The sequence below is a fragment of the Dipodomys merriami genome, unplaced genomic scaffold (genome assembly GCF_024711535.1).
Source record: "Dipodomys merriami isolate MVZ:Mamm:240054 unplaced genomic scaffold, mDipMer1.0.p SCAF_30, whole genome shotgun sequence".
Classification (NCBI taxonomy): Eukaryota; Metazoa; Chordata; class Mammalia; order Rodentia; family Heteromyidae; genus Dipodomys; species Dipodomys merriami.
Genome location: NW_027204493.1, coordinates 601,905 through 628,748, shown reverse-complemented (window position 1 = coordinate 628,748; position 26,844 = coordinate 601,905). Strand labels below are relative to the sequence as shown.

Sequence of the window (26,844 nt, the reverse complement as noted above, 5' to 3'; positions counted from 1 at the left end):
ATCTTTGATAAGGGAGCTAAAAAATGCAATGGAAGAAAGACAGCCTCTTCAGTAAATGGTGCTGGCAAAATTGTTTAATAACTTGTAGAAAACTAAAGCTAGATCCTTATATATCACCCTGCACCAGAATCAACTCCAAATGGATCAAAGACCTCGGAGTCAAAGCAGACACCCTGAAAACATTACAGGAAGGAATAGGAGAAACCCTAGGTCTCCTTGGCACAGGTCAAAATTTTCTTAATAGAGACCCAGAAACACAACAAATCAAAGAAAGGTTGAATAAATGGTATTGCATGAAGTTGCAGAGCTTCTGCATGGCCAAGAACACAGCTAGCAAGATCAATAGAAAGCCCATGGATTGGGAGAAGATCTTCACTAGACATACAATGGACAAGAGTCTCATATCTAAAATATGCCTGCAACTCAAAAAATTAAATCCCCCAAAAACAAATCTTAAAAGAAACAACTGCCCAATAAATAAGTGGGATAAAGACTTACAGAGAAACTTCTCTGAAGAGGAAAGAAGGATGGCCAATAGACACATGAAGAAATGTTCAACTTCTCTAGCCATAAAAGAAATGCAAATCAAAACAACATTGAGATACCACCTCAACCCAGTTAGAATGGCTATATCAAGAATCCAATAACAACAGATGCTGGAGGGGATGTGGACAGAAGGGAACCCTACTGCATTGTTGGTGGGAGTGTAAACTTGTTCAACCACCTTGGAAAGTAGTATGAAAGTTCCTCAAAAGACTCCACATAGAGCTCCCCTATGACCCAGCAATCCCACTTTTGGGCATTTACCCAAATGATAACAAACAAGACCTTACTAAAGCTACCAGCACAAGTATGTTTATTGCAGTATTATTTACCATAGCTAAGATATGGAACCAACCCAGATGCCCCTCAGTAGATGAATGGATCAAGAAAATGTCGTCTATATCCACAATGGGATTCTATGCTTTCATCAGAAAGAATAACATTGCCCCATTTGTTAGGAAATGGAAAGACTTGGAAAAAATCATATTAAGTGAAGTAAGCCAGGCCCAAAGAAACATAAGTCCCATGGTTTCCCTTCTCCTGGGAGAGGAGAAGTTCCCTAGCAGAGGTGCAGAGAATAATAGCTGACTTAAAAACAGAGAAAGAAAAGCAACATCATCAGATAAGATGATGTGAAGTGAAATGAACCCCAAGAAAAGGACACAAGTGGTTTTTTCTTCCTTGCTGTTGTTTCTAAAGTATTTATAAGGTACCATGTGATTTTTTTGTTGTTGCTTTGTATGTCCCTCCCCCACAGTATAACCCCCGTTTTCACTGTATTTGATGTTGGTATAATTTGGGGAAAAATCAAAATAGGGATACAGGTGGACCCATTGCAACAATGAAATGTACAAGACACTTATGTCGAAAAAACGAACTTTACAATTTAGGCGGAGGGTGGGGGGGGGGAGGCGAGGGAATGTAGTTGTGGAAATGGGAGGGAAGGGATGGTAGGGGAAAGGAGAAGGCAACAATGCTTGATAAGAAATGTAGTCATTACCTTGCTCATGTGATTGTAACCCCTCTGTACAGTATTTTCACAATAAAAAACATTAAAAAATAAGAAGCAAGCTGAATCATGAAGCAAAATTCAGAAGGCTCAGGAATTAGAAGAACCTTGTGCCTCTGATTGCCAAGGTATGGATGAAAACAAAGTAGCATAACTCTCTATCAGGAGTGGGTAAACACCAGATCTTCCCTTCTGCACAGCCCAGGTGAGTTTTTTTTTCTTCATTCATTCTCCATACCAAGAAAAGGCAGAAGATTAAATCTCTAGAAAAGCTGAACTGGAGCTGTCTAAGCTCAGAAACAATGTGTACAGTCAAAGCAGAAGGAAGAGCTGTACCTCAAAAGCAGGTGAAATGAAAATCTCTACAGGGGTCTCCAATATCTATGGATTTGCCTTTTGGGGTGTCAGTTCTTGAGGTCAGCTGTGATTTAAAAAAATATTACATGGAAAATTTCAGAAATAAACACTGTAAGTTTTATATTGCATGTGATCCTGAGCAGTATGATGATAATTGGTGGTGTCCTTTTCATTCTTTATAATTAATGTCATGTAGAAATAGGGAAGTATATACGTAAGAACTCTCCTGCAGAGTTGAAGGAGTCTATCTTTGTAGGAGAAAGATCATGTGGAAAGATGGTATGATTGGAAGGTTTTGGTATAAGCTTTGAAGAACTGTTTGGCATTTTAAACTATATATGTATTAGTTCAATAATAATTAAGATTAATAAAAGAATGGATAAGTGGCTTACTTCCATTACCTAAGTGAAAAGACCCAGCTTTACTATGAGGAATGGTGAATAGCAGTAATTGATCTGATAGTGCTCACCTTTTTGCCTTTAAGGATTTCTTATCTTTTAAGAAATGACTATTAGGAGAGCTTACTCTGAAAAGACAAAAATAGTCTATTCTAAAAGATCATTTAGAACTTTAATTGGAAAGTTGGTGTGTCTTCTTCCAATTAAGCTAATTGAAGTGGAACTCTGATTGGGTCCTGGGAGAGGAGAAGTTCCCCAGCAGAGGTGCAGAGAATAACAGCTGACTTAAAAACAGAGAAAGGGAAGGAAATGCTTAGAAAGTTTGGTGAGTCTACTCTAGAGGGATTTCAATTATTTACTTGTTGACTGACACATGCAGGGAATGTAGCCAGAAAAGTTCTGAAAAAAAAATAAACAAGGAAAGGCCAGGGAGCAGGTATTTTACTGGAAGCTCTCCATAAACATGTAGAAACTACTGCTGGTAACTTGAATCTTTTCAAGAGAAGACTCACATACAGGAAGCACACATGCATAAAGCTACCAGATCTTATCTCCTCCCTTCTAGAACCTTCTTTGTTAGTCAAATGGATCTATCCTCTGTTTCCTCAGCATATCTTATCATTTGTTACCGGACCAGTTTTGTTTTTATTTCAAACTCGACCAAACTGAGTCAGTGTTAAGTTCTAAAGGTAGAATCTAAAATTCCACCTTTATTTTTTCTTTGCTGTCTTTTAATCTATGTTTTCATCCTATACACCTATTTACTCTCAGATGGTCTACAACCTAAAAAAGCCAACATTAAAAATAGAGGAAGGTCTAGGGATATAATTCAGTGGAAGAGTCTATATGTAATCCATAGTACTTCTTTTCAACAAAAAGCTTTCAAAAATGGAAAGAAGAAATTGCAAAAATATGATTAATAAATGTCTAATGATATGCGCAATAGTTATATAAACTAGTAAGCTGCAACTTACTTTGTGTTTTTAAGGTAAAAAGTGAGCCTTTTTTTTTTTAGTATGTTAAATGTAATGTAGGTGGGATCTCCAAAGTCAGCAATGTCTAAGGCCTGCAGTGGGTATCATATAACTATGATTTTATTTTTCCTGGAGTTGATTCATTTTAAAGAAGTAGTGATTTGTTGCAGGTTCTAGTGCTCCTTGGAGATCCAGTTCAAGGTCAGCTGCCAAGACCTAGCAGCCTGTCTACCTTCATCTGTATCATCTATATATCTATATCTATATCTATCTATTTAGCTAGATAGATACACACATACACACCTATGTGTGTGTATGTATACTAGTTTATATAACATTATTATACATACCATTAGACCTTTTTAAATTTTATTTTTGCAATTTCTTCTTTGTATTTTGAAGGCTTTGCGTTGATGAGGGATACTATGGATTAAATATAGACTCTACCCCTGAATTATATCCCTAGCCCTTTCTCTGTTTTTAATGTTGGCTTTTTTAGGTTGTAGACCATCTAAGCATAACTAGATATTATGTTTATATACATATATATTTGGACTCAGACAAACAGCCTATACTGAACATGTTTATGGTTTTCAGTATGCATTATTTGTTATATATAGATACACATACATACATACATACATATATATATATATATATTCAATAGTGATTTTGTAGCTTTGCGGTTTTGAAATAGCATCATTCTTGGTAGCTAAGCTTGAACGCATCATCCTCCTGGCTGTTAGGTTTATAAAAAGAGGTAGCTGAGTAAGAACAGCACCACGCACGTAGTATTCAGGTAAGGGGTAGGTTTATTCAGTAGACCTGTTGGGACCAGGCCAGGTTGGCACTCCACGCAGCTGGCAAAAGGAGCGTCTGGCCCTGGGTTAGGCCTTATCTAGGGTAGGGGTGGGGAAAGGTGTGTCCAGGTAAAAGGAACTGGGACCAGGTAGGACCAGGTGGGAGAAAGGTGTGGCCACATCAGATCCAGATGTGACCTCAGTGGATACAGATGTGACCTCTTTCAGGTGTCCCAGTTGCCTAGGTAACGCAGGTACTGGGTGGGGTCTGCTCGCCATCCAGGAATGGACCTTACACTGGCATAGCTTCCCAAGTGCTGAGATTACAGGTGTGTACCACCATGCTTAGCTTTGCAGGCTTTAAAAAATATAAATGTATTCACAAAGCAGAAAACACTTTGTCTTGTTCTTGATTTATGATACATAAAACTATACCTTACACATAAAATATATAGTCAAGTATTCATCACAGAAGAGATGTCTGTAATTCAGTGAAGATTTGGGTCAACCTTTGATACATTATTTACTGTATTTTAGTAATACAAGTGAATACTTTTAAAATAATGGTTAAAACAGAACTTAAGGAAACAGTGTATTTGCAATTGGAATTAAATTGGAAACGGTGGCATTCTCAGATAACTTTCTACTCTGCCTAAATCTCCACCAAAGTCATAAGCCAGGAAAGACACATCTGGGTGTCTTAAGCTTTTGATCCTGACCTTTTGAGAATGAAAAATAGTAACAACATAAAAAGTTTTGAATCAATAAACATCTGTCTCCTTGTTTTGTGGTAGGTAGAGGAATAGACCTGGTGAGTTAAGACAGAATTACCACAGAGTTTTTTTTTTTTTCCTTTCTGGAATCCATTTCCGCCTCTTAATTCCCTGAGGGGATTAACTTTAAGCTTTGACAATATCTCATCTCTTTCCTCCCCATCCGGACTTTGACATGACCACGTGCCTTAGAATTTGGGTATATCAGTTAAAATGGTGGAAATAAACCCTAAATGAAGAAAACTGGGTTCTGTTCCCAGGAATCAGAGTTCCAAACAAATCAAGTCCAATTAGAAAAATAACAAGGACAATGTATTTCTTTTCATTTGTGAGCAGACTTGTAGTGGTGAATTTGTTGCACAGGTACTCACCTAACTGGAGCTTTCTGGGGTTATCTCAGGCATACATTATTGGGGTGAAGAAGTAGATTCAGCAGGTCTTGAGGGCCAGAGCAAACATCCTTTCTTCCTATTTGTGTTATTCCCTTTCCATGACTGTGACAAAACATCATAAAGTCTTAACTCAATAAGGGAAAAAAGACTTATTTAGTCCGTGGTGTCAGAGGTTTCCGTTCGTGGTAGCTTAGCACTATTGCTTTGGGTCTATGGGTGAGGAAGACTTGTTCACACACTGGTGGCCAGGAAACTAAAAAGCAAAAGATGGAACCTGGGTCCCAATATCTCTTTCAAGGTCATGACCTAATGACTTACCTTCCTTCCACTAGCCACTATCTGCCAGAGGTTCCAACACTTCTCAATAGCACCAATATGGGCTTAGCAAATAAGCCTTTAGAGGACATACAGGATGCAAATTAAAATAACATTTTCTTTATTCACAGAATCTGAACTAAGGAGACACAGAATGTGCTCATTCCTACACTTGTCCCTCTACCATTATAGGGTTTTGTTATTCTACAGGGGACTTGACACAATCTTGTTTGGAGTATCAATATCTTCAAGATTACACTTATGTAAACAATTAGAGCCATTTGAGTCTTAGAATTTGATGTTTCTTAGAGATTTTTAAGCTTTTTTTTCCCCATAGCAACACTGCTCTCAATTTATAATAAGAATTAGTTGGGTAATTGGGGTTAATAGTCAGATTTCTGCTTTTCAGGCTTTTTTTTTTCCCACAGAGTCCTTGAACTGATTTTTGTAGAGGAATGCTGATGAGAACGCAGCCCTCAGCACAGTCCATCTTTATCTGAACATATAAAGGGAAAATTCCTTTTACTGTGAAAAAGTATTTGGTCAAATGGATAAGACTGGACATATATGCAAAGAAAATGCAGGGTTTAAGGGCAGAGCCTGCATTATTTTAATAATGTTTTTTGAGGTATCAGTACAAGCTCAGGGCCTCACATTTTCTAAGCAGGCACTCTACTATTTGAGCCACACCCAGAGCCTGTATTAAAAGAAAAGAGTTTAATTAGAATTTTTGTAATGGGGTCTAACAGGCAAATGACCCTCCTTTCCTTGTTCATGAAATGTGAATGATACAGTTTATTGTACAGATATTTTATTAAGTAATATATGTGATAGTTCTGAAGTGCTGTATAAAAGGAAGATATTATTATCAGGCAGCTACGCAAAGTTAAAAGCTTTAATAAAAACCTCTTTTACTGACTATACAAGACATTTTTTTTACCCAAGTGCAAACAAGACAGGTTCATCTTTAAAAGTTAAGTTTTTGAGACTAAATGGCTCAGGAAGCAATAAAGATGATCTAATATGTCAAGGGAGACATTTCAAAAAAAAGGAATAGGTATATTATAGAGAGAAGTATAAGACAATCTACTTCTTCTAAAGAGCCATATCTATTCATAGCATATTTGGAAAAGTATTGGATTTGGGACTATGAAATCTTGAAATGCATTCTAAAGAATCTGCATGTCATTCAGTATAAAATGTTTAGTCAGGCAAAACTACTATTAATAAAAGGACAGTAAGTGATGTACTTGATGAAAGGGTATGTGCAGAGAATGTGGTATGCCTCTGTCTTGCTTTTTTTCCCTCCTGCATTCTATCACATTGATTTGTGACTCGAGTGGCACTCAAATAACTTCTGCAGAGAGAATGTACAAATTCAGGAATAGTACTGAAGGGAGATATCAACTAAGATGAACTTCATATCTGAATTGTGCAAACAAGGAAATTCATGTTTGTTGGTTCAAATTTATGAGAGAAAGATGTGAGCTATTTTTAACAGCAGTTTACGCCTTGTCATTTCTTCAATTTTTGTAAACTTTTGATAAACCCCAGACCAGAAGCCACTTCCAAAATGTTAGTAGAGAATAGTCAACAAAATTTAGAATGAAAGAAAACAAAACTTTTTTTTTTTTTTTTGGCAGTACAGGGGTTTGAATTTAGGACCTCATGCTTGCTTGCTCAGTTTGAGATCTACACCTACATCCCTGCTTTTTGCTGGCTCTTTGGGAAATGGAGTCTCACTCAATTCTTTGCTTTGGCTGTCTTTGAATCATCATTCTCTGATGTCAGCCTACTGAGTAGCTACAATTCTAGGTGTGCCTAGCTGAAAACAAGTTCTTGACCAGAGAACTCTTAGTTTGGGATAACACACAGGCCAACATTATTCTATTGCTGGGATTGTAAGGTTACTCCTAGGAGATGAATGAATGAGACAATTGATTAGCAATGTCTGCTGTGGGGTTAAAATCAGAGGTAGTGGACAAAGAGCTGTAAAAAGCGCCTTCAACTTGAAACCAAGAAACAAATTTGTGAGTGAATTTCTACTTTCTCTTTTGATGACACCCTTGTAACCATGGGATTATGTAGTTTATTACGATAAGTAAAATAGGGTGGGAATGTGGACAGACCATTTCAAGATGAATGTGTTTGAAGCTACTAAGTGGCAGCAGCTACACATGAGCTGGTCTCTATTTTCCAGACTCTACCCAGTTAGTCTGGGGCTATATGGCTGAGTTCTCCCTGCTATGGTTCCCTTGGAGGCAGTGTGTTCCTAATGGCATGACTAACAAGAAGGGCAGAAGACTACAAGCCCTCTGAACTACGTAGGAGTGAGCAGTTCACTTGATGGAGACTTTCAATCTTGGGTGGTGTGGTCAGGAGGGTTCATCACCCTAAGATGAAAGTGCTTGCCCTATTTAAACAGCTACCTGGATTCTGTTGCCCACAGTAGATTCTTGAAGATGTTACTTGGCACTTTCTGTCTGTTACCATTAGATTAGAGAAGTGTCCTAGCATCCTGTAGACTCTTCTAGTTTTGTCCATGTCTCAGAGGTGCCATAGTTCTGGACGTGGTGCCAAATTGGAGGTGAGGTGGAGGGGAGAGAATTCACTCTAGAACATTTTGCATACTGCAGAGCCATAGCACCATTCCCTCCTATGGCTTTCTGTTTCTGACCAAGGTAACTTCAAACGCAATGGAAAAAACCAAAAGCAAAAACACGAGGAAAGTGGGCTCCCCCATGCTACCTGCCTTTTCCAGTTCTAGTCCCCTTCATTGACCTCAGACCAGCTGCATTGCTTAAATACCTCTCTCTTTTCTTTCTGTCCCATATTATTCTGTTTCATTACTTGTCTTCCTTAATTTCTGTCTTGCTAATTCCTACACCTCCCTTACAGCCCCAATCAAGCAGAAACATTGTTTCTTCTTCTGAACACCTTCTTCAGTGTCTCTCTTAAGGTATTTCCACAGCACCTTCCAGTGTGGACCATAGTTACGAGATCATCTCTCCCTTGTGGGCTACAGGCATTCAGAGAGGAGAGGAAATACAACAACCTGGCTTACTGTTGAATTTTCTACAGCACAGAGCAGAGCTCCTGATATATGGAACAAATGAGTGAATAAATGAAAATCTCCTTTGCAAAGCTATGAATTCTCCCAGTTAAAGATTTATAAAACAGTCTCTGTAGACATAAGAGGCGGCTTAAAAAAGAAGTATGTAAAGTATTAGAGCTCTGAATGTGCTGGAACCATGTTATTTATTCATAGTACCAGAATGCTGAAAGGATTTTTTTCTTATTACCTTCTGATTTTGGGTTGCCTATTTTTATTTTAATCAGAGATCCAGGAATAATAGTTTTTTTTTATGGGAGTGTAATAAAGAATGGAGTTTGGGAGGAACACACAAGGATTGTTTTAGTCTAAAGCAATTACCATGAGGACAAACAACTTTCTTGTTAATAGAGAAATAAATATACAAATAGCAGCAGAATTCTGATATCCCAGCAGTAAAAAGTGTGTAAATGTAGGGCAGTAGTGATGCTATGTATTGTTGGCTGTGGGACAAAGTTTATTTACAAGCTAATTATTGTCTAAGAAGTCAGCTTTATTTAGCAATCTGAGAGCTTAGGATGGTAGATTCAGAAAGAAAATATATTGGTATGTATATTAAAAAATTCAGTGAATACAAATAATGGTTTGAGAGAATTGAAAAAAAACCCAGCTTAGAAAAAAAACAGTTTATTAAGTAATATCATATAAATAACTTGTTACAAAAATTGATTTGCAAAAGGCATATTTACTCTTTGTGAGAAATCACTTTTTAAATTGTATTCTTTTCAAATTTATAAGTCTAAGAAAACAAAACAAAAGAAGCCATTTCAAGGAGTGCATATTTGCCATTTGACTACAACACAAGGCCCAGCCACACTGAGCTAAAAGGTAATTGTTCCAATCCTACTCTTTTAATATAGAAAACTTTCACATGTAAATGGTAAAGTTATGAAAATCTCTCTCACCTGCCAGGTGGATGGAAGCTAAGCAGGAATTGCATTCTTCAGGTTTTCTTGTTGCCAAAGACATGAATGATTTCCCAGAAAAATGTGAACGGAGCACTCCAGCCAAACAACTCACCAAGGGTGGCATCCGTTTCAATTTATACATGGAAGTGTTTTTTTTTTTTTTTTTAAGAAATACAATCAATACCAAAAAGCTTTTATTTTCTTGGTTTAAAATCACAAATCACAGTAGGAGAATGCCAAATTGCCTTAGCCTGGTATTACTGACGATGTACATAGTAGCATTTATTAGAAGGCCTATTCTGCTGTAGTTTATGTTCAAAGCAGTGAAGACTCACAAACACAGTACAGTGGGTTTGAAGTGTTCTTGTGTTTCTTCTGAGCAGACCCATTATACACTGGCTACATAGCATTCCCTGTGAATGCTTAGTAATTCTATACATTTGATTCTTTAATAAAGACTAAACTAATAGATCATAGAAAACTAAAAGCTTATAGAAGGTGCCTCCAGATATATTTACATAAATAGCATAGTCTCACAAGAAAGACCGGGATCTCATTATAGTGGAGTGCTTTTTCTACAACACTAGATCCATGCCTCATTTGTCAAATTAACCCCATTCGAGGAGAAATTTGAGTTTGTAGTCCATGGCTTTTTTTTTTAAGGAATTAAGCAACTTGTAAAAGCTCTTTTGAAATTAATCTAATCACCCAGTGGCTCTTCGGCATAGTGCCTCTGTCCTGTTTGAAATATAGTGGGTAATAGCTTTTGTTTCCATTTGACCTCCTCATAACACTTTCATCTGCTGGCTCTCCAGGGCTAACGTTCCCCCCAGATTAAAAAATGAAAATGCATCATAAATAAGGTATTACAAAATGAGGACTAGATTAAAGATTGTCTCAGCAATGCTTAAATTAAATCAATGATGCAGAGACCATAAACTTCTGGCTCTAAAAATGAGCTATTTCTTTATTAACTTCTGTCTAACAAGCGTGTGAGTCAGTAAGTATATCTGCTACCTAAGAGAGTATCATTCTCTACAGTGAATATGGTCGGGGTCTGGTGTTTTCAGTTTAGAATTATCCCTATCAAAAAATGATTTCATAAAGATGCCAAAGGGAGATTAAATATGCAACAACCAGAATAGTCTACACTTTGAGGAGCCCATAGTGTAATTTTGTATTTTTGTATTAGGAACATAGTTCATCTTCCCCAAGATTCACATACCAAATGTTAATCTTTCTACTCTTCTCATCTGATAAAGAAGGTTAGGTTGTGGTGTAAATTTAAATGCAGCAGACTGCTTAGATTTTTGATTCTCCTGCCACAGTGTCACAATTCAAGAAAGCAAAAAGATTTCTTCAGATAAAACACAAAAATTAAAAGCACACTAAAACAATCTTTCTAAGAAGATACCTTTCAAAATGGTGGAGATCTTGACTCTTTAGTTGTCCTAAAGTAATTACATGTCTTCAAAAACTACTGACCCAGGAAAGGGAAATAATTGGTGGTTTGTTCCTTCGGAAAAAGGATTAGCTGATAAGAGTTAGTACCTCATTTAAATATTTAGTTTGCACCTGGAATCAACTCAGTTCTTTCCTTTCAACTGTGTAATTGTTTATGGTGTTCAAGTGTATGGAATCTTAAGTCTGCCCAACTGGTAGTTTATATATCAATTGCTAGCTTATATATCATTATCCCCAAGGAAATATCCATTTCAGGACAAAGCATAATATAAGATATTGTTCACCAATTCAGGGCACCTCAAATTTCTGTGCTCAGAAGTAAAGTAACAGAAGCATTACAAAGTTATTTCAGATCTACAAAATTTGGATGCTTCTAAGATGTAGACCCAACTTTTAAGAACTTCTCACACAACTTTTTAGGAACTGAAAATGAAAACTAAGCCACATATTTTTATACTGAGTTAAAATGGAATCACCAGCTTTGCTCTACATGAAAATGGATTAATTTATTTTTTTATAGTTAACCTTCCTTTATGAATCCAAACTGAAAAACCAGGAAAGTTCTGAGAGAACTACATATTTACTGTGCCCAGATTCCCTCTCCTACAGTTTTGTGAAACCACCTTTGCTTCTTTACCATTTGATTTATTATTTACTTATTTGTGGACATTTGTTTCCAGACTTTTTAAACAGAAAATGGGGATGGAATGAAAGTGTTTTAAATGTTTAGGCAAAAGCTTCTTCCCCCTCCAATTTTGACCTAATTCTAGAGGATATCTTCCTACTGATTTAAAGAAAAGTTTTCCCTTGAAGAGAAGACCAAAAAAGAAAAAAAAAGGGAAGTCAGAAAAGTTTCAATGTCTTTGAAGCAATCCTTATAAAAAAGCCATTTGCTTAGTTTAATGAATTTTAATGTCTTAGTGGCAAGAGCAAATATTAACATTTTGCTTCTTCCTACTCTTCTCCCATCTCTCTTATCACCAAGGTCTGAAACCAAGACTCAAACCATGTGAAAACTGAGATGAAAAATTCTGTTTTCCTGGAGAAATTTTACATGGTGATCTAAGACCTAGCACTTAAAATCTAGCCACAGAGTTAGTGTTTGATTTGATATATCATTCCTGGAAGGGAAGGGGGAATGTACAGAAGGATGGAACTGTGGCAATTATTTGCCCAATGTCAAGAAATTGTCTAGAAAAATGTCTGTCTAACATGGTACAGGATCACAGTACTATATCAGCACCAGGCTTGAATGATCCAGTTTCCTATAAATGTGCTTCATCATCAAGAATGCAAGGTGGTAAGATCTTAGTTATTTCCATATTTGTTCAACTTGTTCTTAGTACCATGTGTGTTCAGTCTGGAATAAAATACTGTCAATTATCTCTTAGATACTGCAGTGTAGAACTTCACTAAGTATACTTTTGCTAAAAAGGAGGAAGCCAAGTTGACTGTGACATTGAAAATTGCTAGTGTTGACCCTCAGAAATGGCCATTAACCCCAGGAGTTCAAAAGGCTAATATTTGATGATCCCTTTCTTCTCATAGGGCTATGTTTCTTGTTTAATGTGCTGTGTGATATGAGACAGATATTTTTTTTTTTGCATGTGTATGTGTGCCAGTCCTGGCGCTTGAACTCAGGGCCTGGGCTTCTGCCCCTGAGCTCAAGACTAGCATTCTTCCAGTTGAGCTATAGCTGCATTTCTGGCTCTTTTCTGTTGTTTGTTTTTTGGCAGTTAAATGGGGATAATATTCTCACGGACTTTCTTGCCCAGGCTGGCTTTCAGTGATCATCCTCAGATCTCAACCTCTTGAGCACCTAAGAGTACAGGTGTGAGCCACCAACACCTGGCTTGAGACAGAGGATTTTATGTAAAGGATTTTTACAGTAAATCCCATGATTAAGGTGTTATTCTATCCCAAAAATATCTATTTCTGATTAATTTTACTAAGATCTTTTTTTCAAGACTTACCTGTGTCTATAACACATGCTAACTTATTGAAATGATATACTCTTACAGTATTTTATTTGCAGTTCTGTGTGTGTGTGTGTGTGTGTGTGTGTGTGTGTGTGTGTGTGTGTGTGTAACTAAAAAAGAAATCCCTAAAAGCCAGAAATAGCCCACATATGAATCAGTTGCTAATATACAAGGTAGTCTATTACAAACTAGGAAACCATTCAGGACATACAAGAGATAATATGGTTGTAAAAGAATTTTACTCTAAACAAAACCCCACATTTCTCTTACTTTTAGAGGTACCACTTTTCTGTGTAATATACCCATTTAAAATGTAACTAAACAACAGAAAATATGTACTGGCCTGACATTATCCCCAAATAGATCATGAAACTAAGATTATCTGTAGAAAGTTAACATTAACTGGAAAGGAATCCCTAAAACTGACAAATTAAGTCAGAATATTCTTACGTATATGGTGTATATATATAGTATATATGCATATATATATAGACACACATATATATCATATACACAGGGCCTATTTTTTAAGTTTTCAAGCAAGGATGTTTTCAATATAGTACTTTGGAAATTTCTGATGACTGCACAATGTGAGATTCTAATGATAAAAGTCATTAGAAGAGCCACATGAAATAAATGATTTGAACTTGCCAGAAGGATTAGTTCAGTTCAGTGGGTCTCTGGATAATAAAGGACTATGATGTTAATTGCATAATTAGAGAAATTATAGACTGGATGGATTTTACATTCCTTTTTCTGTCATTTTTTTGGAGACCATTACTTTATCATTAGTTCAAAGACCAGGATGGCAGGGTTGCCATGGATGCAAAATTAAAATCAACGGACAAAGTATTAACACCTTTGAAAGGTGATTGTTATTTCAACCTTCTTGTTGAAGGGAATCCAAGCTTTTCCTCTGGAAACATATTCCAATCATGAAATATGTCAGTTTTTACCCAAACTCCAAAAATTTCATGTGTCTCCATCATGTTTTGTAAGAGTACAGATGTGTCCAGATGTGAAGCAAGTGCACTCGGTTCAAAGACGCTGACATTGCCTCTGCTTTGAATGATAGAGTGAGATTTGAGTTTTAGTTGCTCTTTACTAAGTCAAAGTCACTTGGGCAAGCAATATTTGGAGAAGATGAATTATTGAATTGCACATGGCTACTTTCAGGCCCAGAGGAACAATAACAACTACTACACACCAGGAGTTCATCCTTGTCTCATATAAAATTCTTTCAAGAACTTGGAGGCAATCTACCTCATTTGTCATTAGCCTACTGATGGTCAAAAAAGAATTTCCAGTGCTCTGTGATATGTTTGGTGTCCAAGACTGTCAAATATGCTAACTATTTCCTTGGCTGACTTTTTAAAAGTTATTTCCTCTTTCCCCTATTTTTTTTCTGGAACCATGGCAAACTCATGCATGTCCAATACGTAATAAATTGTGAGTTAGTGGTAAAGAATACAGCCTTAGGGTTTTTTGTTATTATTTTCTTTGAGTTTTGTCATCTAATTAACTAATACTCTTTCAGAGGAATGAAAATCTTAAAAACATGGGTGGGTTTAATGTTTTGAATATAGTGAGTGTCAAAAAAGAAGTTCTTAAACCAAAAACACAACAGGCTGAATGTCATTTTAGAGTCCTGGTGACAGAAATACACACTCTTCCATACCTTATGTATTGATGATCTCCTTGTAAGCCGATACACCAGGGACCACTTCCCTGTCGTTCCTTCCTTTTCTATTTTTCTTTTAAACTAAAACTATAGATATAGATATATAGTTGACCATTAAAGCACGATTCCTTAACCCATTAGCATGTGAAATGTACAGTTAGAACAGTCAGCGGACCCGAGGCCAAGGAGTCTTAGCAGAACTGCCTGGCCGGCGAGTGAGCGAGTCAGGAGCGAGTTCCACACCTGCTCCTGAGAGGAAAAAGGGAAAGACGCAGCTCTCCGCCGTCTGCTCCTCCGCCTCGCGCCCTTGGGCTGACTCCAGGTGAACTGGATGCACTACAAAATAAAAACGATTTGCCTCTTGGAAGCTCATAAAAGTGTACTAGAAAAAAAGTCTCTACCGTTGGATCCGCACGGACTTGCGGCCAGTGGCTTTTGGAACGGGTAGAACAGAGAACCCAGCACGGAGTAGTGGATAAATAGAAAGGAAGTCACTTCACACGGTTCAGTGTCCTATTGCGGGGAGGGGGGGGGTGATGAAAAGAGGAGGAAGAGGAGGAGGAGGAGGCGGAGGAGGGGGAGGGAGGAGGAGGAGGAAGGAGGAGAAGGGGGAGGAGGAGGAGGGAGGGAGGGGAGGAAGAGGAGGGAGGAGAGAGGAGAGAGAAGGAAGGAGGAAGAGGAGGAGGAGGAGCAGGGGGAGGAGGGGGAGGGGAAGGAGGGGGAGGGGAAGGAGGAGGAGAGAGGTAGGCGGAGGAAGGGAAGGAGGAGGGAAGAGGAGGGGGAGGAGGAGGAAGTGGAGGAGGAGGAGGGAGGGGAGGAGGAGGAGAGAGGGAGGAGGAGAAGGAGGACGAGGAGGAAGTGGAGGAGGGGGAGGAAAGGAGGGGGGGGAGGAGGAGGAAGAGGAGGAGGGGGGAGGAAGAGGGAGGAAGAGGAGGAGGGGGGAGGAGGAGGGGGGAGGAAGAGGGGGGAAGAGGAGGAGGGGGGAGGAGGAGGGGGGAGGAGGAGGAGGAGCAGGAGGAGGAGGAGGAGGAAGGAGGAAGAAAAAGGCATCAGATTAGGAGTCCTTGTCACTGTCCAGCCCTCCGTACATATCCGCCAGCTTTTTGAACCGGGGGCCCCAGTCACTAAGGTAGTCGTAGTCCTGGTCTCCGTCGGTGGTGACCGACTCCAGCGAGCTGAGCGAGTCGGCCACCGAGCCCGCGCCCTCGTAGGCGTAGGTGGCCAGGGAGTCGTAGGGCGGCGCGGTGGGGTCCGCGTCGTTCTCCTTTAGCCTTTGGTTGATGAAGTCCCTGACGTCGGTGTTGTCCCGGGCGGTGGGAGTCCGCCGGGGCAGGAAGAGCGCCTCGGGCACAATGTCCCGCCGCAGCTTGCTGTCCTCCATGGCCGCGGGGTTGCGCAGGGTGCCGATGTCGAAGGCCTGCGTGTCCTCCTCGCCGCCGCCCTCGTCGTTGTAGCTCACGATGTTGTCTCGGATGTCCTCCTTGGAGATGATCAGAGGCTCCTTCTTGCGCTGCCGCCTCAGGGCTGCGAACAGCACCACTGTCACTGCGAGCAGAAAAGCAGAACACAAGGGAAGAAGGCCCGGGTGAGTCGCGGGCCAGGGAGGCTCAGGGCAGCCCTGGCCCGCAGACCCGCGGCTGGGCTGGCGTCCGCGCGCGCGGCCTCCATCCCGCCTCGGAGCGCAGCCCCGAGGCCACCATTTAAGATGGGGCTAAAACATCAGCAGAGGTTGGCAGGGTTTCTGTTTTGTTTTTGGAGGAGCTTTGCAATGCAAACTACTTTCAAGGTAAAGAAAAGCCAAATCATGGCAATAACGGAAAAGCTCAGCCATGCTGAAAGAATTGCAGAGTGCAAATTAGGCCGGCACCTAAGTGGTTGTAAGGACAGACTGGCACCTCTGGGGATGTGTAGAAGGGTTAACACAACTCCGCATCGAAAATAGCTTTTGCACTATCTCGTTCTCTCCACCCCCCCCCCCCCCCCGCCTCCAGAATGGTGTAAAATTAGCTTAAAACCCAAAGTAGAGATGTGAAGGTTTGCATAACTTTCTCACCTTCAAAGAAATTTTATTACCAATAATACCTGAAGACATCCAGATTGTGAAAGGCATTCTGGACTTCAAGATTAGCCCATTTAAGCCAGCCAGATAGTAATACACCATCCATTTTATTTATGTTTGAGTGAAATAAACACACTCAAGTAAGGATTCTTTGATTATTTTGAAAGTTCTTGTTCCATATGTTTCTTACCCAGAATGTTTGTTCTTTTTATTTTTATTTTCCTTTCCCTCGAACACAAATTAGAGACAAGGCAAGAACTGTTTTTAAATATCTCCTGATCTTACTTCACAGCTGGTTGGGTAGAACAAAGCTGGCTACCCGTAGAGAGACACATCAATCTACAAATGGACCTATGGGTGGGACATAAAAATATAGCCACGGTCTCCAGAGAAAACAGCCATCCAGGGCCGAAAATGCATTACTAGCCTAGGTTTGTCCAGGGGAGTACATTACAGGAAGTACTGTAAAGGGCTACAATTTCACCTGTAACATGGCCCAGTTTTTGTGTGCCATGGAAATTGAATTTTTTACAATAAGAGTAACAGAGTGATGGCTTTTTAGTGGCTAAATGCTTCCAACTATGCAACAATGTATGTCTATATACTCTTTAATGTACATACTGTAATTTCAGATATTTATAATACTAATAACAATTAACTGAGAGCTTTCTGTTCTAAGTACTGTGCTAGGGTTTTACATACTGAATCCCCCTGAATTATCATGATAGCCCTGTAAGATCCAATCATTATAAGCTCATTTTTTATCTAGGAGAATTTTGAGGCTTAGAGATGCCACATGAGATAAAGTCATTCAAATCCAGATTTGTCAAACTAAAATGCCTGTACTCTGTTTTCCTTTCTTTTTGATTCTTTGGGGTAGTAGGGTTTGAACTCAGGGTCTTGTACTTGCTAGGCAGGAGCTCTATTGCTGAGGCCTGCAACTAGCCCTCTTCTGGTGGGTTTATGTTTGAGAGAGAGAGAGAGAGAGAGAGAGAGAGAGAGAGAGAGAGAGAGAGAGAGAGAGAGAGAGAGAGAGAGAGAGAGAGAGAGAGTGTGTGTGTGTGTGTGTGTGTGTGTGTGTGTGTGTGTGTGTGTGTGGTAAGCCACAGTGCCACTTCTGTTTTTCTGGTGGTTAATTGAAAAGTCTCACAAGGACTTTTCTGCTTGGGCTGGCTTTGAAGCAGGATCCTCAGATCTCAGCCTGCTGAGTAGCTACACCACATCAAAGCTGTTCTTGTTGAGATGGAACTTCAACATTTTTTTCTGCTAGAGCTGGCCTGGAACTGTAATCCTCCCAATCTCAGACCCTTATGTAGCCACGATGAGAGGTGAGTGTTGTGGACATCTGGCTGAAGCCCATACTCTAAACTGCTTTGCTTGAACCATATTTTGACGATTGTCTACTTTCTAAAGAAATCTTATTTTACCATTTTCAAGCATGTAGTTGTGTAGTTACACAATCATGTGGTGCTGAGGAGATGTCCATGACCAAGCCATCTTTTATATTGGTCTCCAGTGTGACCAAAAGCATGGATTGAAAAATATAGGGTTGTAAGTACATTCAGCCCTTGGAATTAGAGAGTAGAATCAGTCCAACTGTCCTCAAAAGAATCCAGCTCTGATATGCATGAATTCTTTTAGTGACTTAAGCAAAACATCAGGTCTTTATCATTTCCTAATTCTTCTCCAGCTTAAACTCCTTACATGTTTTACATCCTTAAATCTTTGGATATTCTATGCACATCCCAAGGGTAACTATTTAGAAGAGAGGGGGCACATTCGAAAATGAAAAGGTATTCATAGCTTCATTCCATAGCTAAAACTATCGATGCCTTTTCTTAATAGCCCAAAACAAATCTTGAGTTTTAGGTGTCTAGAAGAGAGATCTTTCTGAAAGTTGTGTTTAACAAATGCAATGTGAATTCTAGACTTGTAGGGTTAAAAACAATCTGAAGATGTAATCCTCCTATGAGGTGTCCTTATCAGGAGCTAGGACTGTTTTTCTCTACTCTTGGGGGAGGACAAGAACTAAGATTTTAAAAATTTTTTGGTTGAGGAGACTTGGGGGAATTTGTGCTTGAATTTGATCCTATCTAGGTTAATTTAAATGGTTGACCTTTTAAAGTCTGTTTCCTTATCTGTAAAGGAACACTAACACAATACCCAGCATTGTCAAGAGAAATAAATTAATAAGAGTTTTTCCCACTCTAATGTGCCATTAAGACATAGCTGTTGTTTGGATGTTTTATTGTTATTATTTTTTTGTCAGTCATGGGGCTTGAACTCAGGGCCTGAGTGCTGTCCCTGAGCTTTTTGGCTCAAGACTAGCTCTTTACCACGTTGAGCCACAGTGCCACTTCTGATTTTTCTGGTGGTTAACTGGAGATAGGAATCTCATGGGCTTTCCTGTTTGGGCTGGCTTCAAACTATGATGCTCAGATCTCAGTCTCCTGAGTAACTAGGATTACAGGTATGGGCCACCAGCACTCAGATCTATTGTTTATTTTTGTAAAATCCTAGATGCATATGATCTACACTCTCTCTCTCTCTCTCTCTCTCTCTCTCTCTCTCTCTCTCTCTCTCTCTCTCTCTCTCTCTCTCTCCTCTCTCTCTCTTTCTCTCTCTTCAATTCTCCTGGGAATTGAATGCAGGGCCTGGTGGATGTTAAACTTGTGTTTTACCACATAGCTTAATCCTCAGCCCTCATCTACTTTCTTGTGTTAGATTTCTTCATAAATCAAAGTCTCTTTCCTTCTTTGATGTTTCTCTTTTTCATGTTTGCTTTCACTTGTTCAATTGTTCCACTTTAAGACTGGGTTGTCTTTCAGTCAGGAAACTGGTGTGTATTCTGTAAGATCACAGAGAGAGGAGAGAGAGAGAGAGAGAGAGAGAGAGAGAGAGAGAGAGAGAGAGAGAGAGAGAGAGAGAGAGAGAGAGAGAGAGAGAGAGAGAGAGAGAGAGAGGAGAGAGAGAGAGAGGAGAGAGAGAGCACTCCAGGCTCAAGAGAAGAGACTGGTTTCAGAGCTCAGATCATGTGACTTGGACATGGACATGTGACTTCACCCTGGAGTCCCAGGATTCATATTCAAGATTCAGATAAATATACTCAAGGTGACTAAGGAGTGAGGAGAGCATTGGTAAAGGACTTGTCACAGCGCCAGTTGATGGTGAGAACCTAGTTAATTTTCTTTTCTTTCTTTTTTACTATGTACAGAACTGCTAAGAGACTAGACCAGATATGGGGGCCCTGATGTCCAATTAGGAATAATAGAGAGAGAGTGAATTCATTGGGGAAAGGAAACGAAAAGGGGAAGATGAGCTCAGAGGAAGAAAGTGGAGCAGAGAAAATGTATGTATGTATGAGGAAAGGGAGGAAGAATCAACTCTCACAGATAAGAGCTGGCTGGACTCCACAGACCACAAGAGGAGTCTGTGCCTCACTACTTGAGTTGGGTCCTGCCAGTCCAGACTTCTGAAAATACCCCTTTGAGCAAAAAGAATATTCATGTCCCTTTTCCAAACGCAATTTTTATAGACACACACCATTAAAACACTCATTTGCCTTTGTACACTGTCAGTTTTTATTCATCCCCCTATCTTAAAATACTTTGTCCAAATCTCAGTTGACAAAGAGAATCGCAGTACTGAAGTTGTGTTTGCAGGCTTCTGTTATAATTAGCAGTTGGCTTGGCATGGGAAGCTCTTGGGCAGGAATCCCTCAGTGATCTTTTCTTGGAGAAATGTAGATCCTCTTCTACCCTTCTCCAAGTTACTCTGTCTTTTAGAGTTTTGTTTTGATCTGTTCTGTGTAATGTAGGTTAACTCTTAACTTCTTACTTTATTTATTTTTCATTGCATAGGCAAGTTTTATAAATCTCGCTTTTGTTTTCAGAAGGATTATATTAACTAATTGAATTCCTTAGTTCACAAAGAGTCCAGGGCCTGTTGAACTATTTGAGAGTTCAATTTTCTGGTTTAATCAGTTGGTCAGAAGTAAGCATTCCACTTGAATCATTATTAGACCTTGTATAGCTGTCAGTTTCCATTGCTATGGGAAAATACTTGAGATAAACAACTTAAAGAGGGAGAGAGATCTTTTGGCTCATGGTATCATACTGCTTTTACGACAGTGGTGAGGTGGGACATCATGGAGGCAGGGGTATGTTGTAGAACAAAACAGCTCACTTCATGATGGGCGGGTGGCAGACTAAGAGGAAGGGTCCAGAGATGAGATGCATCCTCCAGAGGCACCTCTCACTTCCTCCAACTGAGCTTGACCTAAAGTTAATGTCCTTATGATCCTAGCATCCTTCTCCTGTTTCCCTATGCAGGGACCAAGCTTTACACACATGAGACTTATAGGAGACACTTCATATCCAAACCATAACAGATTTTGGCTTTCATTTTTATTCCATTCATTTACTGCCAGTCCCACATTTCTGTTTCCTAATCACAGAAGTGACTTCTTTTTTAATTGACACTCGGTGTCAATTAGGAGAGCAATGCTAAGCAGGGACTCATGTAAGTGGCTAGGTCCAAACAAGTTCGATGGGTTACAGAAGATTTCATGCGTTTATTTTTCCCATATGAGAGAGAAAAAGTCATCATAGTTCTCTTTCCACTTTCCCATTGATCTTAAACTTTACCTTTGTAGAAAGGACCTTCATCATATACTCCATACCAGATGACTTTCACTCTTTAAAATTTAACAATATTTGCCAAGTTAAATATTAAACAAAAAAAAAAGAAATGAAAAGGGCATATTTATTTCGCCCTCAAATCCCTCTGAGATTCATTTCCCCTGTGATGGACAAGATACTCTTTTGGTGGGATGATCTGCGGGGGTAAGCATAGACATGGGTACATTTCACACCTGTTCACACTCCAAAGCCATTTCCAAGTTAAAAAAAAAGAAGAGTTCATGTTTGAGTAACACAGATTCCCAGCATATAACTCTACTCACCTAGATCATGCTGTATGCCTTAATGGGGGAGGCGGAAAAATCTAGAGTGTCACAGAAACAGGGTGTGCCCCTCAGCAAGGGGAGATAGGATGCGGGGAGAAGCAGTTTACCTAGTAGGATCACGATGCACAGAAGGATGGCCACCAGAGCCCCTGTGCTCAGGCCCGTGGGATGGATGAGGGCCTCGGCGTGGCAGGACTGCATGTTGCCAAGGCGGTCACATGCACACACCCGGACAGTCACTGTCCCCGTGCTGCTTTGCACTGGGTAGTCGTTATCTGAAATGACCACAGGCAGGAGGTAGGTGCTCATCTCATGTCTATTATAGCCATTCCTCCGAGTTAAGATTCCCGCGGTGTTGTCTGGAACCGGAAAGCAAAGTGGTAAATGGGCAGACAGGAATAGAGATGTCCAGACCCAGAGACAGATAGACATTTGGCTCCCGATAGAGAGAGTGACGCAACAGGCAACCTGAGACCATTTACCTTTGTTGTCTTGAATGGTGAAGTTGGAGCCAATGGCTGCTTCGGGGGCCAAAGAGAAGGAGAACTGGTGTCCACTGTGAGGGTCGTCCTTATCAACGGCACGCAGGGTCTGAATCAACTGAAATTAAAAAAAATCAAGTTGTCATAAAGTTTTGATAATCCAAAAGTGCTTCCTAGTGTTTTGAAGTAATTTGACCTGTGAGTTTAATCTTAATAAGAAAGTAATTATAGCCTTTGAAATATATTAGGTTAAAATAATTACATTCTGTTTGAAGAGCCAGTGGGTTAGAGAGTCATGGAGTAAGGGCTCATTCTTTGTTTGGGGGCTGCCCTGTGTAGAATAAGGTGCTGGGTAGCAACCCTAGCCTGTTCCCTCTAGATGCAAGAGCAGTCCCTGAAATTGTGACAATCAAAAATAGACATTGTAAAATAGTCTCAGGGACAAAAATCACCTGGACTAAACAACACCGACCTAGAGTAATGCAGGGCTGTAAAATGCCACAACTGTCTTGGGCAGCACTGCGACCTAGCAAAACGGAAACACTCCAAACCATAACAGATGCATGTAAAAATATAACCGTGTGTGTACCTGTGCCACCAGTTTACAAAATGGTACAAAGAAAATTAGTGCATAAAACAAGTAACTTTACCTTTCTACTTTCCCATGTACTTTAATAACATAGTTCTATTTTGACAAAGTGTAGCATAATTTTTATATTGTTGGCGGCAGAGACCTATTTCAGGTGGTGACAAATGGGGAAAACAGTAAAAACCTCCATGAATTTGTATGACTGGTACAGATGGGCAATGTAAATCAAAAGAGCTTTGCATTACAGACAATTGTAAAATATGTTCTAGTTATTATTTTCAAGTACATATGGTAATCAAACTATCTGTTCACCAATAAAGATTTTTTTCCAGTAAGACAGTGACTAACCTATTTTAATAAAAGCTTAAGACTGATATGGAATCAGCATCAGTCTTGGAGACTGATAACTTGCAGTTCTTAAAAACTGTTTGCTCTGTTATGCAAGTTAAATATTTGTCCTAGGTTTTATTTCAGGTATTAATCTCCTCGGCATTTGCTTCATAGATAATTTACAACTAGCCCTCAGCTTTGAGTATCATCTGAATTACCAGGTCTGAATTAATCTGACTTTCCATCTGAATACACTTGTGAGACTCACCTGATCTGCCTTTGCTTTTTCACAGACAAAGGTTTCATAGAACTCAGCAAATTCTGGGGCATTGTCATTGACATCTAGAACTTTAATATATAGAGGTACTCGGCTGCTTTGTTTTGGATTATCTGTCACATACCAAAAAGAAAAAAAGAAGACATTTCATGTTTAAGACCAATCCGATTTAGACACCATTCACTCATTCTTTCATTCTTCTTATCCAAGATTCCCCAAGGACATTGAATACCAATTTGGTCACAAGAAAGAACTGGATAGTTAGGTACTTTTGGATTTGGATACATTTGAAAGAAATACCTGATTATGTGGATATGACATACCTGCAGAATACACCCGAAGGTCATACAAAATAAAAAGGGCACTTTAGAATAGATTTTAAGGGAAGTGAAGGACACAGTCAAAAGGAGAAACTCAAGAGACCAAAAAAACCCCAAGAGAAATGAATGAGCTACCAGGAGACCAAATGATTGTTTTCAATATTAGTGTTTTTGAGAGCCAAAAAAGAGCTGGGAATCATACTAAGTACTTTGTTATATTAGTTTATTTATTCTTACAAATATCTGAGGAAGTTACAGCTATTGCTCCCACATTATGGATGAGGAAATTGAGGCACAAGGAAGTTTAGTAATTTATCTGTGTTCACAGACATAGTACGGAGTTGTCTGGGTTCAAATTTAGGCTTGTGACTACAAGGCCCAGCCTGTTCATTTAGGATAATGACAGAGCACAGCCAGTTGTTTTCTTTTTATAGCCAGTGTTTTACGACCTGAGAAATAAAGTATGATTTTTAAAAATTGTCTTCTGTTGTAATCTCCTGGGTAGTGGAAGAATCAGAAGAATTAGGAGTTTGAATCTCTTGTTTTGGATCTCTTCCTCTACGCATATATCATACCATCTAATACTTAATATGGGCTGGACATTACTTGGGGGTACTGGAACGTGGAAGGGACATAAATCTTACATAAATATTGCTTCCTGCAGAGTTCTAATATCAGAAAGGATAAATTGTACAATAAGCTTGTCTTACTTGTGAATTTTTTTTTTTTATTGTGAGAATACCGTACAGAGGGGTTACAGTTACATGGGCAAGATAACGAGTACATTTCTTATCAAGCATTGTTGCCTCCTCTTTGTTTCCCCTTCCCATCCCTTCCCATACTCTCCCCCTCCCCCTACCCGGCTCTCCCCCCCACCCCTCCCAAAGTTGTAAAGTTCATTTTTTGACATAATGACTTGTACATCTCATTGTTGCAATGGGTCCACCTGTATCCCTATTTAAACGATTTGTGTGAATTTATAATATGAATTTTGATCAAGTATGGGAAAACTAGTAAATTTAACAAAAAGAAGAAATTAAAAAAATAAACCATTTAACCCTTCTACATACCATGGCTCAGCAGTGTGGAGAAGCTGACTTGGGCCTGTGTGACTCTCGGTTAAGTCCAAATGGTTGTGTGTTCTGCTGAATGCCTCCCTGATGGTCATTTTATTTGAAACATTCTGCTTTCTAGAAAACTAAGGGTGCCCTCAAAACCAGGTAGAAATTAATGGGTTTAATTTAAGTGATAAAGTGAAAATTTTAGGTTTGTTGAAAGGCTACACGTTCTTCTGTTCTCAGTGGAAGCTGGGTGTATTTTTGTGGGGGCAAAATGAATCAAGCATCAACATACAGCACTGAACTCTGAGCACTGAACTCATATTGAGCATTAGGAGTTTTATTTATTGGTGATCTCCTCGGACATATATGGATGGATAGTAACGGTCGACTATGTGTACATAAATGTACAGTGCACCAGATGGTAACTGCTATGGAGGAATTAACGAAAAGGGACGGAGATAGCTAGAGATGCTATTCTGAATGCATTGACCAGCAATGGCTTCTCTGGGACACTGCTTGCTTAGAGACACAACTAAAGATTAAGTCATGTGACTCTTTCTGGTTTGCCATCTGGAGGAAACAGCAGGTGCAATGGAGTTGGTTTTCTATAAGCTTTTAGTTTCTGACATATCAAAGGTAGTGAACAAGTTTTGACAATGTAATTCTTAAGATTCCTTGCTCACACAATCTTTCCAGAGTTAGAGTGGCTGAATATGAATTTTCACAGGTCTTAATTGCCAATAATTCCTACTGTGTTATAGAAACGTGAAATCTTAAAAACAAATTTTTAGGCATAAATCTTAAAATGCTTAGGAAATGACTACTGTAGTAAAGAGTAAAATCACGATGTTTTGAAAAATGGTTCTTTTCAGTGGAAAATAATTTTGTAATTTTCAGGTTTAAAGAGCTCACTGTTACAGGCACAACATCAGTTTTAGTTATTTATTATTCCACCCGATATCCTTCAGCTATTTCAAACCTCATGAGTTATGTTGACAAAATACAACTGTAATAAACCACTTCATATGGAATATTTCACACTAGATACCCAACTGAGATTAAAACATGTTTAGAACTTTAAAAATTAAAAACAAAAACTAAAAGAACTATAATTTAGAAGCCTATTTTTAAACACTAAAACACTATTTTCAATATCATTTTTCTTCCCTGAACTCCACTGTACACATTAGATTTACAATTCACATTAGTTTTCAGTGCATAAAATCATTTTATTTAAAGCATTCTTTTGGCGCTACCTATTTTTGCCTTAAATTCCATGGGGACTACCGTAAAACCCATTGTAAATGTTTTATTGATTACTTGGTGGTTTCTATTGCTCACTTTGATATACTATGAAAAAGTGATTAGTGGTGTCACTTAATTCTGTAAAGATTTTGAAACACAAATTACACAGAAAGCTAGAGAATAACTAAAGGTACTTGAATCCATTTGTCTCCTGACCTCAACCATGTCTAACTTAGAGTCCACTTTTTAGCTGTTTCTGATATATCTCTGTATAAATACATATGTATATATAAAATATTTCTATATAAGTAGGTATGCCTAAATGTACACATTTATATATTTATAGATACATATTTACTTGTACAGAATTTCATACTTTTCAGTTTTATAAGCTTTTGGACTCAAATTTAAGTAGTACCAAACTCAAATTCAGGGGAGAGATGCATTCCCATTTTATTGTTTCCAAACTGTAGACTTTCCAGAGTTTCCTTTCCCTTTATGAGTGAACCAACATACATTTCGAGTCATTTCAAGGTTCTTTCCCTCTATACACATCCAGTAGGATCATCAATAAATGGTGAAGAATTTCAGCCATGCTCATTAAGCCCTACTAGAAGACTCCCTCCATCAGCTGAGGACCACAGCAGTGCTGGGTTGGACTTACTGATCTCTGTAGCTATCACTGTAATGTTGTGCCACAGCAGTGTTTCTCGATCAAGAAGTTTTGAAGTGAAAATGGAACCATTTCCAGAATCAATGTTGAAGATTCTGTCCATATCTGTGTGTCGATCTACTGAATACCTGAAAATG

At 39.1% G+C, this 26,844-nt stretch overlaps 1 protein-coding gene across 3 annotated transcripts in view; it reads right to left on the bottom strand.

The window, feature by feature from the left end:
- Positions 1-15,502: 15,502 nt before the first annotated feature.
- Cdh6 (cadherin 6) overlaps positions 15,503-26,844 on the bottom strand; it is a 131,923-nt gene continuing 120,581 nt past the window's right edge. For 2 of the 3 annotated variants that reach the window (XM_070040963.1, XM_070040964.1), the window contains exons 8-12: positions 26,699-26,835; positions 23,400-23,521; positions 22,213-22,330; positions 21,838-22,089; positions 15,503-16,250 (exon numbers count right to left, since the gene is read on the bottom strand). In XM_070040963.1, coding sequence (XP_069897064.1) covers positions 15,760-16,250; positions 21,838-22,089; positions 22,213-22,330; positions 23,400-23,521; positions 26,699-26,835 — 1,120 coding nt within the window. In that variant the 3' untranslated portion in view covers positions 15,503-15,759. Of the gene's footprint in view, positions 16,251-21,727; positions 22,090-22,212; positions 22,331-23,399; positions 23,522-26,698; positions 26,836-26,844 lie in introns of all 3 variants that reach the window. The other variant, XM_070040965.1, reaches the window with a different exon arrangement.